Source organism: Equus asinus, chromosome 25 (assembly GCF_041296235.1).
Source record: "Equus asinus isolate D_3611 breed Donkey chromosome 25, EquAss-T2T_v2, whole genome shotgun sequence".
NCBI classification, from domain to species: Eukaryota; Metazoa; Chordata; class Mammalia; order Perissodactyla; family Equidae; genus Equus; species Equus asinus.
Window position 1 is genome coordinate 45,594,084 of NC_091814.1, and position 20,894 is coordinate 45,614,977.

At 44.1% G+C, this 20,894-nt stretch overlaps 1 protein-coding gene across 1 annotated transcript in view; it reads left to right on the top strand.

Moving 5' to 3' along the window:
• The window catches only part of ASTN1 (astrotactin 1), a 292,192-nt gene that overhangs the window by 171,575 nt on the left and 99,723 nt on the right, over nt 1–20,894 (top strand). Inside the window, exon 9 of the mRNA XM_014845333.3 lies at nt 19,931–20,005. Coding sequence (XP_014700819.1) covers nt 19,931–20,005 — 75 coding nt within the window. The remainder of the gene's footprint in view (nt 1–19,930; nt 20,006–20,894) is intronic.

Genomic DNA, 20,894 nt, shown 5'->3' on the forward strand with positions numbered 1-20,894 from the left:
GAGGGACATGAGGCTGGTCAGTCACTCGCAGGACTGGGTAAAGCGCCTGGAGGTGTTTAGAGAAGGAGAAGTGAAGGGAGGACATGGTAATAATGGCAAGAAAGTTAGGCTCGCTCTGTTTTGTGTCAGAAAGGCAGACCCAAGACTAATAGGTACAAATTAGAGGGAATCAGATTTTAGTTCAAGTAAAGTGTGGAAAAGTGTTGAATGTTTAAGAGCATCTCAGAAGAGAATGCTCTTCCGTAGGAGACAGTGTCCGTCCTCTGAAATCTCTCAAATTTGGCAGCTGAGGTTCTCAACGGTTTGGTGGACATGTGGTGGCTTTGCAATGAGGGATGTGGTCCCTAAGGCCTGTGGTTGGATGATCTCCTGAAGTGCAGTCTTCCCTGGAGCTATGATCATCTCAACAACATTTCCAAAAGGCTCCAGCTTCTTTGCTTTCAGCGCGATGGTGACCTTACTACCTACAAGGCAATAATTTTCATTTCTGGATAGTTCTGAAGGAAGTAAAGCCCTACCATTTCTTTTTCCCCAGAGCAATGCTTCCCATCCCCCATCATTTAAGTTGGAGGGAGAGGAGATCAGAAGGGAAATGCTGCAGAATGGCACTTTCCAACACTCCGCTCTCCTGGCTGTCAGTACTGAACAATGACTGAGCCCCAGCCTTTATTCCTGGCTGCTGCACCGGTGGTGTGGAGGGAGAATAGACGCCCCATCTTGGAGACTGCTGAAAGACCCAAGAAATCGCAAAGCTTTCATGGTATCAATGAGGCACGGGGGCCAGCCTCCGCCGTTGTGTCTCTCTATCTGGCTCTGGCTGGGCTGTTAGAATCACTGGACTTCCTCAAGTCTCTGCTTGCAGTTGGTTGACAGAATGAACTAGGCTCTGGCTGGAATATTCTACAGTGGCACAATACAAGAGGGGCAGGTCCAGCAGCTGTCATTTGTGTGAGTGGATCTGAGGCTCGTGGGAGATGCAAGAGGGACAGCCACAGGAATCTGAAAACCTTTGTTAGTCCAGAGACCCGAGGCTGCCCGACCACCGTGCCCAAGTCCAAGGTCAGCGCAAATGCTTTCCAGGCTTGAGAGAGAGAGAGAAAGAGGCCCGTGCGCACGGCACTGGGGCACTGGGATGCAAAAAGTAGAAAACGCATCCTGAGCTGATGAGCGAGTTGCCTTCAGCAAAAAAAAATGGCCTCCGCAAGGAAACATCCATAAACCGCAAATCAGAAAAGTTTTGGGAGAAAGAAAAAATCTGTGAATTTTAACTATGTCTGTGACCATCTTTCATAGGAAAGATAAGGGCGATGAGTGCAGAATGAGTTAATGCTGCCAAAGGCATAAGAGGGATAAAAACAGTGTTTACAAATATACCAGGGAAAAGAAGCACTTGGGAAAAATAGGCCCGTAAATAAGTCAGGGGGATTGAAATCTGCTGCGAGTCTAACAAGATCGAGGTGCTGAATTGCTTTTTCCTGTCTGTCTTTTACATGAAAAGTAACAAGAAAACACAGGGAGTTGCGAAGACTTTCTGTGGAGGCTATAACGGTGAGGCGAGGAAGGGAGCCCAGTGGGAATGCCAGGGACACTGTAGGGAGCTCTTCATGGCTCCGCATGACCCCCAGTGGCCCAGAGTCTCAGCCTGTCATGCATGCCGCTTCCTGACCTGCCCCCTGCCAGCCCGACCAGCCTCATCCCATTTACCTTCATGGCCCTGGTGTATCTGCCATGTTGAACCCTTGCATTATCCAGACAAAACACATTCTCAAACATCAAACATGATCATCATCAAACATGATGACATCATCATGTCATCAAAACATGATGACTGGAGCCCCCTGTCATCATCAAATGTCTCCCACCCCAACATCACCGTTGCCCTCCTTTTCTTCATTTGTTGACCTGGAGAAGTCAAACCTTTCTTTCTTCCAGTCTACCTTTCCAAACCTCGCCTCAGTCATCATCCACTCTGTGGCATCCGCTGCTTCCCCTCAGCTTCACACTGCACTTTTCCAAACCTCCATTACTCACCTCCCTTACGTTACATAAATGTATGCACACCTATCATTCTCCCACGAACCAAGAACTCCTTTAAGATCTGGGCCAGGTCTTTTCACTCTGTGCTCCTGGGTATCTAGCTCAGTGGCAGGAGCTGAGCAAGGCTACTGTTCTCTACCCAGGCTGCACATTAGAATCTCCTCGTGTGTAGTAAAAGCTGTCCATGGCCACACCCCATATCAGACCTATGAAATCAGACCTTTCGGGGGATTGAGCCCGACATTGGTATAGTTTAAAAGCTTTGCAGGTGACTCTGATGCCCAGTGAGGGTTATGACCACTAGTACAATGGTTCTCAGAGTGGGGTCCCCAGACCAGCAGCATCAGTGTCACCTTGGAAATTGTTGGAAATGCACATTCTCCAGCCTACCCCAGACCTGTTGAATCAGAGACTCTGTGGTGGAACCCAGCAATTCACAATTTAGCAAGCCCTCCAGGGGATTTAACCTCACACTGAAGGTTGAGAACCACCGTTGTGCTAGACTCAGGCCAATCAACAATCACAGAATGGTGTCGTTGATACATTCAGTGTGACCATCTGCCCTCGGCATACACAGCCTTCAGTACCTCCCGGAATACGTGCGGCTGATAGAGCCATGGATTTAGAATCTTGTTCTCTGTCTCCCCCCTTTTTATTCCCCACAGGACTCAATTAATAGCCAACCCTACATGACTCACAGGATTTTTCTGTGGATTGGCCAGCTCCCTGGAGGAGGAAATTTCCGGAGACGCTGCCTCACACTTATGTTGCAACTGGAAGCTTTGGGGCATAGTTAATTGTAAAAATCTTTTTTCTAATTGGATTCTGCACAGTCAGGCCACTTCCATCTTTCTACTGACCTGTATTTCCAGTTGCGTCCTGATTTTCTACTTCTCAAGACTATTTGACGTAATAAGATCTTCACCTTCTCGCCTTTCATGACCTCACCCTACCAGCTTAAACAATTCCAACTCGGTGTCTCCAAAGCTGAACTCGCTGCCAACATCTTCCTCCTTTCGATCCCATCGCACAGTGAATAGAACCACCACCACCTGGTTGCTCGAGGCAGAGATCTGGGTTCCATCCTGACTTCCTCTCTCTTCCTCACTCTCACATCCAGTCTATCACCCCTCTCCCCCCATCTGGCTGCTCACTTCTTCCCATCCCTTCTCACTTCTCATGGGGATTACTTCCTCAGCCTGCTAACCATTCTTCTTGCCCCTATGGCTTAAAATCCTTCAGCAGCTCTCCATTACCTTTCAGGATAAAATTCCAACTCCTTATGTTTGCGCACAAAGCCTTTGCTACCCGGCTCTGCTCTGGCTTCATCTCCAGGGCTTGGCATCTGGCTGCTGGGCTCCAGGAGGACAGCTCCACCCGCTGTGCTATATCTCCGTGACAAAATGCACAGCTTTGTCTCTCTGTGGACTGAACATCCCCCCATCTTTGTTAAATCAATTCATAGTTATCCTGCAGAATTGGGTTTCTTCCGCCTTCTCTGCAAAGCATTCTTTGGCCCCCAGGTCCCAAGAGATACCCTTCCTCTGTGGATCTATAACACCTCAAATATCCTTCCACTGAGTGCATTTTACCAAATGTCCTAGTTTCATAGGGCTGTCATACAAAGTGCCCCAAATTGGATGGCTCAGAACAACAGAGATGCATTATCTCAGTTCTGGAAGCCAGAAGTCTGAAATCCAGGTGTTGGCAGGACCATCCTGCCTCTGAAGCTTCCTGTTTGCCTCTTCCAGCTTCTGGTGGCCCCAGATGTTACTCGACTTGCAGCTGCATCACTCCAATCTCTGCCTCTCTTTTCACATGGTCTTTTCTCTGTGTGTCTGTGTCTTCACACGGTCATCTTCTTGTTAAAACACCAATCCTATTGGAGTAGGGATCCACTTTTCTCCCCTGTGACCTCATGTTAACTAATTACAGCTGCAAGGATGCTGTTTCCAAATAAGGTTGCATTCTGAGGTATGAGGATGAGGACTTCAACGTAACTTTTTTGGGGGACACAATTCCACCCATATCACCAAGTATGATAATAATCCATTGATCTGTCTGGTTCATTTATTAGACTATAGGTCCTTGAGTAGAGGGGCCATGTCTTACTTGACTTTACTTCCCCAGTGATGAGGGTGGTGTTTGACACAAAGTAAATCCTCAGTAGCTGTTTTGATGAATGAAGAAACATACATGTTATTTGCCCTTCTAACAGGTGTCTCGGTTCATCCGTATCTTCCAATTCTTCTCTATTTAGGTGATTACTAGCAAGGACACTCCTTGATGGCGTTATTATTTGAAAAGCACTACACCATTAAGCTTTTGAACTTTGAAGTTCCCCACAGCCTCCCCAGCTTCTCCTTGCCCCATTCCATCCTCCCAAAGGTTCTACTCTTGGACTTCATTTTTCAATACCCATCAAATCCATTGTCCCTTTCCCGGCTTTATTGTCTCCTCAGCCAGCCCAGGCCCCATGCGAAGCCATTTATAAAAATACAGTCACAGTCACTTCCAAATGATTGTACTTTTTATCTTCTGCCACTCCTGTCTGGCCTTTCCAAGCTTTATGATAGCTTTTTGCTTGCTTCTCTGCTGCTCTGGGGCTTCCTAGAGCTAGGAAGAGCCCCATAGAAACTTCTGATGGGTAATCTTTCTGTAAGTCCAACCAGGGACTCAGAGCAGCATCACAATCTTCTTACTCATCTCTTGTCATGGTCATGTCAAGCGTTTTTACTCTTCACTGTCCTCAAGCACCCAGTTCTGTCCTGGCCCCTCACTCGCAGCCCAAGACCTCAGATCTAACTTAGCCAAATCAGACCCATAGGGCACAGGCTCCCTTACTTTCCTTCCATGTTGCTGTCAGTCTCTCCACATTTTTACCCTTTCTCACTCCTGTCTTTGAAAATGGATGTGTCCTTCTCACTGCCACAGTTAAATTCTCCACCTTAATTTGTCATTCTGACTCTTCTTATTTGCTCTACAGTCTTGCCCCCCCAGCCATTTTCTTGCATCTACTATTATACGGAGACACCTCCTCTCCCTTGTTCAAATGCCAGATGATCCCTTGACCCTATTATCTCTCCATATTATTTTTCTCATTTACTTTCACTGCCTAAATGTCTTTTAAAAACCTACATGTTTTATCTCTGCTTTTATTTTCAGTTAATTTCTTACTGAAGATTGTTGATGCTGGTGTTATCATTATTACCTTGAAACCTTAGACTCAATTTGGTGATCTCTCTCTCTCGCTTCCTCTCTTCATCTCTCTTACACACACAAACACCACACACGTGTAGAAACTGCTCTTTCTAATACCACATACTTTTGCTTATTAATAATCACCAAAATCATTCATTAAACAGTGATTTTTTTTCCTGAGGGCTTTACTATGTGTTGGCTCTGCTATGAGCTGCAGATACCTTGTGGAAAAGACTCACAGAGCTCCTGCCCTCAAGGGATGACCACTCTGGTGGGGAAGGCACTAGAACAAACAAGGAAACAAACGTATTACAGAACACTTAGGGCTGTGAAAAGTACAGTGAGGGAAAATAGACAGAGGGCTAATGGAGAATGATAAAGTGAGGGGAGGAGCAGAGTAACTTGAAATCTGGGAACCAGAGCCTCAGAGGCTGTGTTGAAGTTGAAACTGAGAGATGAGAAAGTACCAGCCAGACCTGGAGGGAGGGTAAGGTTTCCAGGGCTGCCACACCCTCGATGGCCCTGGAGGAGGAAAAGCCCTGGCCCCTTCTAGGAACTGTCAGACGCCATGAGTCTGGCATATGTAATAAGCAGGGAGAGAGAGGCTGGGGGAGTGTCGGAGAGGTAGGCAAGGGCTAGGTGGTGCGGGGGAGGGGGGGCGGGGGAGGGGGGGTGCTTGAGGGCCAGGAATTGAAAGGAGGGGAGTGACTCAATCTAATTTGTATGTAAAAAGATCCCTTAGCCTTTTTTAACCCTCACCTTCTCAAACAGGCAGTCCTTGACCTTATATACTCAGGGACCACATTCCTTTCTCAGAGCAACTGTGACTTCATATTCATTAGTACAAACTCCAAGAAGCAGAACCTCACCATCTTTGCTTTTGTTCACCTCTATGTCTCCAGAACACAAGCTTGGCCCATGCCAGCTGCTGAATACATATTTGCTGAATAAATGGATGAACGAATGAATGATCTTACCTCATTTATCTTCTAAATGATTTTTTGGCAATTTCACCGCTATGAGCTTCAGTGATCCTATCTATGAAATAGGGGTAAATGGAGAGAGAAAATGCTTGATCAGTGGCCACGCTGTTGTTAGTACTATCTCTTCTACTCTCATGGCCTTGGTCTTCCCCCCGAATCTCTGTGCCTCTCTCTCTTTTAAGTGCCAGCCCAGTTTATCTAGCTACCTGCTGCACATCTTGCCAGATGCTCACAGTTAAAACTCAGCCTTTTCAATCCTACCTTCTTATTTCTGCCTGGAACTGTGGATGTGTCCTCATCTTGCTAACCCCTCCAGCTGCTGCAGCTCAGTTACTCCCTTTGTGGTCCAGCAGCACCTGGGAGAGGTCATACCTGGAGGTCAGAGCAGGCTTTAGCATCTGAAAGCACTGGGCTGGATGTTTTAGCTAGGAGACTTTGGCTAACGTTATTTAAATTTCCTAAGCCTCACTTTCCCCATCTATTAAATGGAAATAATAGAATGCCTATGCCTCAAAGTTTTTATGAGAATTAAAGTGAAGTAATAAACGTAAAGCACTTGGCTTGTTGACTGCTGTAAACGTACATAAATAATGGCTTTTACTTGCTGTCTCTTAAACATTGACAAACCCAAAGGCATGGATTGCTTACTCGTCATTCTTGTCCCATTAGACCATGATCTGGAAGAGGGACCCAGCCTTTTACTGCGTGTCCCAGTGCTCTCCTGTGTCAGGATCACAGTAATGAAGTCCTTGATGGCAGAGAACATGTATTAATCATTTCTGTGTCCCTTGACAGTGTTTAGCAAAGTGTTTTTTACATGGAAATTGGCTAATTAATATTTTTCAAGTAACTACAGAAATGAATAAGTGAATGAGGGATTGAATTAATTGTGAAACTTGCTAAATATATGTTGAATTGCAACAAATTAGTAGATAGGAAAGTACTTTGGGGAGAAGGTAAGGCTCTATTTAAGTCCTCTGTGAGAGTCTTCCCTGGTTTATTTACGTGGTCAGTTTCCCCTGATATAAGATCGTAGAAGCATAAGAAGCTGTCTCTTCTGCACGTCCTCTACCTCTAATCGTTTACTCTTCCCTCTTGTCACTGCTTCTCACTTTCTTTCCTTCTCGCTGGAACTGGACGTGTGTGTCTGTGGAGGAGGAGGGAGCCCCGGGTGTGTGCCCCGCTTTGTACAGAGAGGTCGCACACAGCAGCGAAGAGGCGCGGGGCTGTTTTTCTTGCACAGGGATGGATTTGCACAGATCCATTACCAAGCTCATGTCCTTTTCATTTGTGAGCACACGTGGGTGTCCAAGAACGCCTAGCACAGGCTGTGCTCATGGACAGGAGCAAGCGAGACAAACAGGCTTTCAGGAGGATTGAACTGGAGACCTTGGCTGCAGTAGCCCAGGGTGAAAATCGACTGAGCCTTTAGATTCAGAGTCCAGAGAGAAATGGGGGAAGGAAACTTCCATTTAGAAAGTGACAACTATTTCAGTCGTTGTACTGGAATGGTGTTTATTCACTCAGTGACTCTTCTTACAGTCCTAAAAGTAACAGGCAGTTTTTGGTATCACAGAATTTCGGTATTTTAGTATTTAGAATTTCAGTATTTCACAGAAAAAGAAAGAGAGGCTTGGAAATGTTAAATATCTGGTCAGTTTCGCACAGCTGGCAAGGAACTCGAATTCAGAATTTGGACTCGAGTGGAGATCTGTCTGACTGCAGAGCCCACCCCAAAAATCTGAGCCGTGGTGAGACCTTTCTGGGGTGACCTGTGTGAATGACTGGAGGCCTGGTGGTCGCCTGCAAGGGACCCTGCTCTCAGCGGCTCTGTTCTGCAGTCCTGCTTTCAGTGTCCACAGCAGCTGCCAGAGGTAAAGAGAGGGAGAGGAAAGCAATCTGAGTCCTCCCAGCCATCTGACCGCCCCCCAACCCCAAAGGAAATGTTGCAGCCATGGCAATGTGTGTGAGTTTGTGAGTATGTGAGCATGTGTGGAGCGTGTGCATGGGCACACGTATGTATGTATGGGGGGTGGCAGTTGTTCCTGTGGATAAATGTCTGAAAATATCAATTCTGTATAATACTGTTTTAATGGAAATGTTGATCCACTAAAATCAAAATGACTGACAATTTAAAAAGAACAAACGTGTATCTTATATAATTGTAATGAGATTTGGGATAATCTTAATTCGTCAATAAAGGGGACAGGAAGGAACTCAATATACTTCACCTCTCATTATTATTCAGAAATTTAAAAAGTGGGTTCCAGCAAATTCTTAGGCTAGATTGTAATTTCCATTTGGAGGCAATTGTATCTTATAGAACACCAAGCTCATTCATAAAGATTCACTCATGGCGTGAGTGGGCACAGGTCAGGTCAGTGATTCTCAACTTCTTGTGTGTTTAGAGTCATCCATCTAACTTTTTAAAAATACTGATGCTTGGGGGCCAGCCCCACGGCTAAGTGTTTACAGTTCTGAACGCTCCACTTTGGCAGCCCTGGTTCCCAGCTTCGGATCCTGGGCATGGGCCTACACCACTCATTGGCGGTCATGCTGTGGCAGCAACCAACATACAAAATAGAGGAGGATTGGCATGGATGTTAGCTCAGGGCATATCTTCCTCAGGAAAAAAAAAATACTGATGCTTGACCTCATCTTAGATATGTGGAATGAGAGCAACTGAGAACTGCTGTGCTCGTATATGGGGTGAATCTGATGTACCCCAAAGCTTGAGAGCCATTTTGCTAAATGTCACTTATGAAAGACACAAGGATAAAGGAGATTCAGTGGCTATGTCAGTGAGAGAACATTTAAAGAGAAAGACAGATACACAGGTGACTTTAATACCACAGGGAGTATGCTAGCATTACTCCGTGAAAACACAGGCAAGACAGCAGGTAATTCTTGTGCACTACGGATACAATCTACCCTGCCCATCACCCTACACCTGCCCCACCCACCACTCTGCACCTAGAGGCCAGTCATGGGCAAGCCAGGCCAATATCCAGGTGACATACCTGCGTCTAGACCCAATGCTGTCTTTGTGTATTTTCTCCAGCAGCTCTATGTCCATGATTGTGAGAGGAGGAAGGCAAGCTGTGAAAAAAGTAAGGACTATGTGCTCCATGATAGCACTCACCTCTGTCCCTTACTAGCTGTGTGACCTTGGACAACTTACTTAACCTTGCTGAAACTTTGTTTACCTTTGCAACCTGAGGATAATAACCATATAGCTGCATAGTGATACAGGTGGTGTGAAATGATGCATGGATGGCCCTGAACTTGGTGCTTGCCTGCCACGTGGTAAATGTTCATTCAATAAATGGCAACTACTGTTACCAGCTTTTTCTGACTGTTCAAGATTTCTTCCTTCTGCCTTTATACAATCCTTGATCCCAGAATATACAGGGAAACTGCAGGTTTCTGGGCCAACTTTCCCCATCTGAGCACAGATGGACTCCGACTCTGCCTTCTTTGATGCCCCCTGGGTTTACAGAAGCAGATGTCCGTCCTTTCTCCCCATAAGGCATGCGGTAGGGATCAAGGTACTAATGTCTCCTGCATAACTGGGGTCCATACCCATATCCCCTCACTTCGCTTATTCCCTGACATACTTTGTGTTGACAAAAAGGTTAAATGTGGGTTCCATATTTGTGTATGTATATGTGTGTGTTAGTCAGCATTCTACAGAGAAACAGAAACAATAGGGTGTAGAACATATAGAAAGATTTATTATAAGGAACTGGCTCACGCAGTTATGGAGGCTACAAGTCCCAAGATCCAGAGTCAGCAAGCTGGAGACCTGGGAGAGCCGATGGCATAGTCCTGCTCTGAGTCCAAAGGCCTGAGACCAGGAGAATCGAGGATGTAGTTCCAGTTTGAAGGCCAGAAGATTCAAGACCTGAGAAAAGTCAATGTTTCAGTTCAAGTCTAAAGGCAGAAGAACTGATGTCTCAGTGCAAAGGCCACCAGGCAGAAAGAAGTCTCTCTTATCGGGGAGAGGGTCGGCCTTCTTGCTGTATTCGGGCCTTCGACTGATCAGATGAGGCCCACTCATATCAGGGAAGGCCACCTGCGTTACTCAGTCTACTCACTCACATGTTAATCTCATCCGAAATACCCTCATGGAGACACCCAGAATAATGTTTGAGCAAATATCTGGGCACCCCGTGGTCCAATCAAGTTGACACATAAATTTAAGCAACAGGATTGCGTGTATTTGTCTTTATTGCCACTTTTTGGGTCAAAGTTGTATCTCTGAATTCCAAAATGGGGGGGGGGGGAGTCACAACATTTTGTTCATTATCATCATTTTCAAAATCATTTTATATACTTCTAAAATTTTTTCAGGAAAAGGCCCTTTTCAACATTTAGAAGCAGCCTTCTTAATAATGTGTGAATAATAACAGCCAACATGTATTCAGAACTCACTGCATCCAAGTTTACCGTAAGCTGCTTGCCCATGTCAGATCATTTAGTCCTGTGCAGTTGGTGGGCTATCATTATCCCATTTTACAGATGAGAAACCTGAGCCACAGAGAGGCAGAGGCTGTCAGTTCTCACGGTTCTATCTGTAAATGAGATCGTTTATGGTAAAGACACACATGCACATACATCAAATATAGAATGAAAACCGCAAAAAAGTTGATTAAGAAATGAATAATCAAAGATTATCTAAGATCTGAACTTCGTTGACATGCTCTTTGTCCGACAATGGAAGTTCGTGTGGACTATGTTATACCTCATGATTTCCATTCTACATACAAAGAAACTGAGGCTCTAGGATGCTCTTATTTGCTTGAGGTCCTAGTAGCAGAAGGGAGTTTGGACTTGTGCCTTCCACCTGGGGATCCTTTCCCTATATCCCAGTGCCTATCGGTGCCAGAGGGTGAGTTGGGATGGCAGCATTCTAGACAAGAACACAAACTGTTCCTGCCTAATTACTGGAAGGAGGGCCAAGTAATCGGCACAGGGGAAGGCAGGTGGGCGGATGTGGTGGTAAAAGCTTTTAATCAGATTGCCTCTGTTTTCTCAATTAATAGGAAGCAGATCATTAGCTGAGGGTGAGGATGGGGGAGGAGGTGTCGAAGGTTTGAGGAGAAAGAAGACAGTACGAAATAATGATCTAGAGGATGGGAGAGTGAACAGCCAAGGAAAATGTGGTTTGATCACTAGGCAGTATTCAGAGCCCACTCGAGGTCAGTGGTGTGGGATTTTAAATGAGACCCATCAGTGTGGTTGCCAGTTGCTTTCATTAGTGCAAACACAGAAATGAAGCCACAGGGTTGTTGAGTTTAACCCGTGTTGGAGTGTTTCAGACAAACATGATGAGGCAATGAGGGGTGAGAGAGCTAAGGTTATGTGAAAGGATGTGATTATATTAATGGATCACAGAATTTAATCTGAGTAAAGAGGGGAGATAGTACGTGAGGTGAATGAGGGTCAGTAAAGCGGTGGTTGGATGAATGGATATTAAGTCTCAGCAGGGTGGAAAATCGTTATGGCCTCAGGAGGAGTGAGCTGGGAAGATAGGAGGTCGTGGTCAAATACTGGGTTCTTCAAATTGTGACCAAGAGGGGTTGCAGATATTGGTAATGTAGGCTATGACCATGGTTGTGAGGGTGGAGGACAGGATCATTTGAGGAGAAAAGTCAAGGCGCCGAGTGGTTTGAGAGTTGAAAGGATCATCTTAGTCGCTACTGAAGTCACCAAAAATGATGGAGAGGTGTCGGAGAGGACAGTGATCCAGGCTTTGAAATGTGGAGGGAACATGGGGGTGGGGTGGTGTTGGCATGACTGGAACAAGGAGAGGAAGTGGCCAGAGCAGTCTGAAGGCAGGAATTAACGATCTTAAGCAAGGGCACAGAGTTAGTAAGTGGTAAAGCCAGGTTTTAAACCTACTCAGTCTGGCACTAGAGCCACACTCCTAGCTACTTTGCTGGTTACTAACAGATATGTATGTTATTTTTCTGCATGAAAAATTCTAAATGAGGTGTCCAGCCTGGTGATGTAGTGGTTAAGTTCATGCACTCCACTTTGGTGGCCCAGGATTCCCAGGTTCAAATCCCGGGCAGGGAGCTAGCACTGCTCATCAAGCCATGCTGTGGTGGCATCCCACATACAAAATAGAGGAAAATTGGCACGGATGTTAGCTCAGCGACAGTCTTCCTCACACACACACACACACAATTCTAAATGAATTTGTTTGCCTATTAATAGACAGAGTGACTAAAATTGCATCAGTATTTAATTTTTCTTTACATGAGATTCACATGTTTAAAGATAACATGAGTTTGTAAAATATACCATGCTCCTTATGATTGATTTTTTAAAATGCAACGTTAAAAATGCCTTTTCTATTCTCCAGATGGGAATGTTAATTATAATGAACAATAACTAGTATTTGGTGAGTTTGTTCTGTGTGGCAGGCACTGTGCTGAGTACATACATGCTCACTTAACAACACTAGGTACTATTCTATCCACATTTTACAGATGAAGATACTGGGGCTGAGAGAAGTTAAGTGACTTACCTGCAGTTGCGTAGTGCAATGGACCACCCAACGCAGGTCTCAAACCCAATCTGCCCGACCCTCAACCTTATGTGCAGTGCAGTCTAGTTCTTTGTTGAATCCATGCTGTGTGATGGTACAAGGCTAGACCGTGAGGATACAGCAATACTGATGACAGGGTTCTTTACATCTGATGAGTGGAAAACATTAAGTGAATACTCAATATATTAATTACAGTTATCAGTTCTATAAAAGAAAATGCGAGTGCTTGAGTAACCAGGGGCCATAACCTAGTCTTGGAGCACCAGGGGAAGCCTATTTTGAGAAGTCATTTTTAAGCCAGACTTAAAGAATAGTAAGTTATCTAAGTAAATGAGAGGAGGAGAAATTCCAGGTAGAGAAACAGCATCTGCAAAGACCCCAAGGCCCTAAAGCATCCTGTAGAAACCTGGGCATCATTATCCTCGTTATTGATCTTCTGATAAAGCCACAGGTTTAGCAGATAATCTAGGCATCAGGCATTCCAGTACTTCTTCCTCCTAGAGCTGGTACGGGTTGTGAAGATGGGGGCCCATAATAATCTCCCTATCTTATCATTAGGGTAAATTGAGGCATAGAATATTTCAGCCAACTGCATAGCTGGAAAAGTCATTTATACCACTTTTCTCCTTACTTTTTCTCCTATATATCTTGCAAACTACCTTTTCCAGAACTGCTTTTTTAATGAACCTCTATTCTCTCCTTGTTTCACTGCTCCTTCCTTGCAATGCATTTACCTGGATAAGAAAAAGAACATTTTCTCAACAGCTCTCCCATTACACATGGATATGATATCCTATACCAAGACCCCAAAGTGTTGTGAATAGCTGGGCAGAAACTTTGGAAACCATACTTCCACCCTCATAGCCTAATGGGGGCCAGAGGCAAGCTTAAAATGATGTGCTTTCATTTAACCGTGAGCAAATTATTATCCTTTGGAAAATGCTCTCTTTGGTGATAGGTGGAGGAATATATACGTTCAAAAGAAGCTCCTAAGTTTCTAAAAGCTCATCATGAAATGCCTCATTCATCATTGCCTCCAGCTGGAACATTCCCTCTTCACTGAACTGTGTATGCACAGCCACCATATACATACACATGTATATACATACATACATATAAACATGCGTAGACACCTGTGTTCTCTCTTGCTCTCTCTATACCTGCACCTATTTTGTATCTGTCTGTCTGTCTGTCTATCTATCTATATCTATTTCCGTGCCCCCCAACCCGTAATGAGTCTTCATCTCTCCACAAGGAAACCCATCACTGGGCACACTCACCAGAAGCTTCCAAGTTCCATCTCCAGGTGCCATAGTTAGGTGGAAAACTGGGTCTAGCACTTAATCAAAAACATCCTTTAAAGGGTTCTTGTCCAGGCAGAAATGGTCCCTTTCTGCACTGGGAAGGCCAGTATGAATGGGTCATCCAGTCGGGCTGGCCATGCAGAGTTCTTACTCACTCAGTTGGGTCTAGGTTACATAGTGAAAGAAGTGCCTTGCAACGAGTCAGGTCAAGGCCACAGGCAATTTATGGCCTAGCCCAAGGCTAAAACTAAAGAAAAAAACCCTGTGACAACTGATGTGTCTTGGGGAAGAGGAACAGGAGTTGAAGAGAGAAGCTGAAAGCTTGAAAATTGCCAGTGCTTAGGGAAGACTGCATAAACCATGGTATTATGTGAGACAGGGAGAGAAAAAAGGCAAATAAACGATTACTAATTGTTCTCCGTATACACAGTTTGCATGTGTGTCCTGCTGGCTGCTGTGTTTCCATTACAATGGGGCTCCTCTGTGGCATGGATTATGTTCCTGCTTGAGGCGGTGGATCCCAGATGGTTCCTGTGCTAGACCGTGATGCCCCTGAATGTAGGCCATCTGTAGCTCCCACAAGGGAGGACAAGCTTTAGGGTCTTGATTTGTCAGAATGAAGATATTAACAAACAAACAAACTAACTTTATTCTGACTTCTAATTCTGCTAATTTCCCTAAACTAAGAAGATGTGACTGGGTTGCCTAATGCAGTTCAGAGAATATTGGAGGCCACATATCTAAGTTGGAGTCAAGAGACTAGGGTTCCTTCCAATTGCAGGGTTCCACCTCCTGCCCCCATCTAACCTGACACTATCTCTGAGCTCCTCGATGGGCGCTCTTTCCACAAAACTAATATTGGCACCATCTGCTCAGTAATCCACCCACTCCTGACGGAGGCACCACTCTTGCCACCATAAGCAGACAGAAGCTGAGGGGGAAACTACTACTTTGTTTGATGTTCCCCCTCCTCCCAGCTCTAGCCCTGAAAACCAAATGGGAGTTGTCCTCTGCTTAGATGCTTCTACTTCTCTGGCGCCAGAGAGTGGTCCAGGTTGCTCATCTCGCCCAGGATATGTCAAGCAGTTCTTCCATGGATTATTTTTTCCTAATAAGAAGAGGGAATGTCTCCTTTGTGGTCTGAGCCTGTAAAGATGTGAGCTGGAGCTGCTGGAGGCCACGTCTCCACCACGTACTTCAGCCATTTTGAGAGAATCAAGTCTATAGAGTGAGAAACAGAGCAAAGAGAGGAGAGGAACAATTATAAAGGCCCATAGATCCTGTTTTCAGGAGTCGGGGAGGAAGAATATTCCTCTACTCTCTAGATTCTTCTGGCTGGTCTAAAAATTAAATTGACATGAGACAGAATAACAGGAAAAAATCAAACAAAATTTAATGACATGTATATACGGGAGAAACCCAGGAATACTGAGTAACTCACCAAAACGGCTGAAGCCACCACCTTAAATACCATCTTCAGCTAAAGACAAAGGAGGATGTTGGGCGTAGTGGTTTGGGACTTCAAAGAGGAGGCAGGCAATTCACATGGAGATGGAAAAGCAAATGTTTGATAAACAAATGTTTGCCTTGCAAAAACAATGGCATGTGGGGAGGACTTTGATTAGATGGGCCTGGCTAGGTTCCTCCTTGTGTACCACACTTAAGTTCACATTATACTATAGTTATTTATGGTGATAGCTCCTTCCTGAAGCAGGCCTTCTATCTTAAATTCTTTTAGGCAGTTAGGGGGAAGCTCAAAGTTTCTTTCTGAGTCTTTTGGTCTTAAAAATAATTAAACCAAAGGGACACATTTTGGGGTGGCAAATTCTGATCCCCCACACAGGCTTCCCCTAGGCAACTTCCATCTGAGCCTGGACATATGACTCAGTGATGGGCCTCTTTTTGGTGAGGGCAGTTCAGTTTTCTTACTTGGCCTTACACCCCAGAGCACCCGATACAGAGGCCTTTGCTCACTCAGTCTGTCTCAGGTCACTCAGCTCCAAAGTGTTTTTGATGCTTTTAGGTCCAGCTCTCCATCACTCACCCCTGATTTTTCCTGTATGGCCCTATAGCCTCTCTACTCACATGCACCAAGCTCATCTGACTATTGCTCCAAGTGCTGCCAACACACAGCCTTCCCAGCACCCAGGACAAGTGAGCTAACACTGCCATTTAGCTTATCTCCTATAACTCCACTTCCCTTTCACTCATTCTCTGCTGTTTGTCTAGACATATATGTGCTTCTTCAGAAAGAATGGAGGTTCCTTTGAGGGCATGAATCTATTTATCCCAGGGGCTGGCCCCGTGGCCAAGTGGTTAAGTTCATGTGCTCCGCTGCAGGCGGCCCAGTGTTTCATTGGTTCAAATCCTGGGCGCGGACATGGCACCGCTCATCAAACCACGCTGAGGCAGTGTCCCACATGCCACAACTAGAAGGACCAACAACGAAGAATATACAGCTATGTATCGGGGGGTTTTGGGGAGAAAAAGGAAAAAAATAAAATCTTTAAAAAAAAAAAAAGAATCTATTTATCACAGCTCTGTTGCCTAGTATCACCATTCACACACAATAGGCCCTCCATAAATATTTGCTAAATAAATCAAATAAGAATTCCCATCTCTGACAGATCTTCCCTGACTAGTGGGAAGAAGATAAGCAAATTCTGCTTTATTCCTTTGCTGGAGCAATTTGCAACTCTCACTTCTCTTGCCGTTTCACAATATGCTCTTCCCCTTTCTGTATTTAATGTCAATATGGTATGGTCACTGCCCTGTCAAGTGATCGCTGGGTGGGAGGTGGGCTAGGTGTGGTGGTCTTCCCATATCATCATTGCCTCCTCCTCAGCCAATACACATACATGTACTGTCTGAGTTTAAGCCTGGTGTTAATTTTGTATTTGCACCTTCAGGCAAGACATCTTTTCCTCAAATTTGAGATTCTCCTTATTCTAGTTCTTCCTCATAACAACCTTGCCAGGTAGATACAATTATTACGGTCAGCCTCATTTTACAGATGAGGAAGCAGAGACATAGCCTGATTAAAGACTTGCTCAAGGTCCCACAGCGATTGATAACTAAGCTGGAATTCTAAACAGGAAGGCTGGTTCCAGAACCCACACCCTACCACTGGGCCCTGCTGCTTCCCAATGTGATGGCGGGGAGTCTGGGCTGCACGTCTGCGCCCCTCTAATCTGAGTTGCCTCCCTTATTGTTCAGGCCTACAAGAGCGGAGAGTCTCTTTGACCTGACCTACCCAACAACATGCTGACGCGTGCTTAATCAATGTTCCCAGGCTCACTGATTCATTACCTATGGCTCGAATGCAGGTTTATTTATGTTATTCCATGCAGTTAATTGTTCACGCTGTAATCAACGCTCGTCCTAAAATTTGGCTCCTCAAAATATATTTTCAAACAACCTAGGAACCATGCCAAGAATTAACTCTAATTACACATTGTACCAGTTTTGAGTACTAGAGATGACTCGAAGGCAGAATGTGTTATTTAAAATTATTAAACTGAGAGTAAATAAAATGTGATTTTCCCAAGAGACAAATAAAGTTGCACATCCCTCTTCTCTTTTTATTGCCCTTTCTACGTGTCTAAGATCAGATGGGACATTTTTTCCCATAATTTCTAAACTTTTTCTTGAATTAATACATATTTTTTAGCTGCCTATAAGCCACCACTTACTGTTCAGCAAAAAAGAATCAGATTCCAGCCCCACTATGTGGGTTCACCTCCAATGAAGAGAACAAACCTGGAGACCACGTGGGGAGAGCTGTTCATTTGATGCAGGGGTCATTCATAGCACAGTGTTTGGGTACTTTGGGGATCCAATTCCAGTTGCCTCATGGTATTTCTGAGTTGAATTCTAGGAATAAGTGGTTATAAATAATAAGCATAAAAAATGAACGCATTCATCCCAGCCACTCCCTTATGTAGTCCCAATGGCATCCCCTTGCAACTAGTTAGTTAATCACTTAGCTGGTTGGGTTAAGAGCCAAAACTCTATTTTATGACAAATGTTGTTAACCCCTTTTATAATGCTGAAATGAAATTCATAAATAATAACATCTCTATACACAAAATTTCAAAAATAAATATAATGCCTTATGAGTAATTAAAAGAGAAAAAATAAGAAAGTAATTTACAATGATATTATAACTATTTTAATGAAGAAATATTCTGCTATATTACAATAGGAGAAATATGAAGTTGACAGACTTTTGCAACTAATGTAGGTTCACCATAATGTAATATGGAAAGTAACATATACGATACATGTAGGACTAACATAGACTGATACAGACGGGCTGTATTGGCGATTCAAAGGCCATGGACAGCATTGCAGACAATGATATGATCTTCCAAAATTATAAACAAATCTTGGTAAAATTTTTAAGTAATAATGTATAGTCTTCCCTTAATTTACATGGTAGTTAGGCAGTTAGAAAATTCATCATATATTAAAATACTGAAAGCTGCTTGGTGCTTATGTGTAAATGGAGTTAGCATCTAGTCTCAGATAATTGTACAGAGGTTTTCACCTACATAAATGTGCAATAAGACATTCAAAATTTTGCAGGATGTGGGGCAATTTTTTGTAGTGCAGAGCTGTCCTGAGCACTACACTATTCTAGTCTTTCTTCCTCTACCTTCTAAACGCTGGTAAAATCCTCCAATATTGTGTCATTCAAGAGCAACTGTCATTCATTTCCCCAAATGCTCTCCATTGGGTGATACCACTCTCATTGACAACCATTGGGTTAATTCTTGGTATTAGGTTTAGTCCCAAGTACTTATGTCGATTCATTCTCCTGACTCTTTGCAGTCCTTGAAAACCAAAGGCATGTCTACAGTAAAGTCCTCAAAACTTGAGTTATTGCATTGCTATAATTGGGTTATACATGGAGACTATACGTTCCATGAGAACAAGGGCTCAATTCGTCAAGCATGCACAATATCTAGTACCCAACAGAAGTCCAGGATTTACTAAATCTTGCTTGAATAGGTAAATAATTTAAGAGTTGGACATCTGGGTTAGTGAAAAGATACCTACTATTTAAAGGAAATAGCTTTGTTACTTCAAGTGTATGGGACAACAGCTAGATGCTCGCTAGAGAGACTTGTAAATAAAGATCCTTTAAAAATACCATTTCAGTTGTTTCTGTTTGAAATAGTGACATTAAAATGTTTGAAACCATCTAGAACCTGTCAAAGACCCAGAATATTCATGTCATTTTGAGTAGGGAACGGAAACATGCTAAGGTCCCTGTATGAGCTGTGGCCTTGGACTAAAAGTTAGGCTTAATCTTCACAGTTGTCTGTGAGGCAGCCATTAGTAACCCTATTTTTACAAGTGATAAAATTAAGCCCAACAAGACCAATAATCTGCCCAAAGTCAGACAATTGGTTTAACAGAAGACCAGGGTTTGAACTCAGAGCTGTCTGATTCCAGAGGCCTCATCTTTCCCAAGAAATCATGCTGCCCCTCTTTCTTAAGTGAGGCAAAGCTAAGTTTATGTTAAATTTACATCTGAAGGACCATGAATTATGGCTGTGCGAGGTCTACATTAATATAATTTTACTCTATATGTAGTTCCAACTGTCATGTCTATTAGATTCCACTTTCCTCGTGGGGCAGTGGCTTTTCCATTGATCCTGTTGTTGGTTGGGTTCCAGCATTCAAGGTCTTGTGTGAGTCCACGTTAGTAGGATTTTTGAGGACAAGGACTAGGTCCTCTTCGTCTTTGGGTCTCCAGAACCTAGCATAGTGCCTGGCACGAAGTGGATGTTCAGAGAGTGTTTGTTGAGTTGACTTTAATTGAATGATGTTTCTCCTTTTAGGCCTTGGCCTTACACAATATTTCAGCGAGGCTTTGACCTGGTTTTGGGAGAACAGCCTTCTGATAAAATATTCAGGTAAGTGGTTGTCTAGGAGCTTGCTTGTGTACATCTGCAAGCACCGTGTCCCACATCTCATGGAACTTTCTTTCCTAGTGGTAAAGTATAAAACAGGAAATACGTTCAGTCGTTCTGCCCTCCCAGTAACAAAAGTGCCTGCCCCGCAGTCATGCCCAGTGACAGCATGGAGGACTTTGAGGTCAGACAGATTCTGTTTGGGTCCTGGCTTCCTTCTTTGCCTATTCTGTGAACCCCAGTAATTTACTTCAGCTCTGGGAGCCCCCAGTTTCCACACTTGTTAAATGGGCTACGTTACATGCCTGGCTCTATTGTTGTGAGGAATATATGAGATAATGCAGGGAAAACCCCTGGCATAGAAACTGGCACAGAGCAGGCAATTACTGTCAGTTTCTGCCTCTCCATTTTGCACCTAATTCGCACCTTCCTCATAAAGTCTTAAGTTGTTCAAAATGCATCTCTCCCGCCCATGCCTTCCCCTTTTCTCACCTCTACTTCATTATTATTTTCTTTTATCTACCACCCTCCTTATCAAATTGGATGTTTCTAGTCCCTCCCAAATTTCTACCTACATACCTAGTAATAAGACATATCAGAAAAGTTAATAAGCAGGGGAAGAATTTGGGTGCCAGCATGAACTATTTCGTTTTCAGAAAGTTTAATGTACACCAGGCCTTAGCTGGAACACAAGTTTATTTCCAAACTAAGATCTTATCATCCATTTATTTTTGTCAGTCTGACCTTCACCTAATGTGCATTTGCTGAGTACCTACTAAGTGCCAGAGATTGTGCTTGGCCTGGCAGTATGGAAATGAATGCATCTCCCTCCACTAGCAAGCCCTCTGGGAGAGGAAGTAAACAGTCTTGCACAGCTGTCTGATGTCAAAGG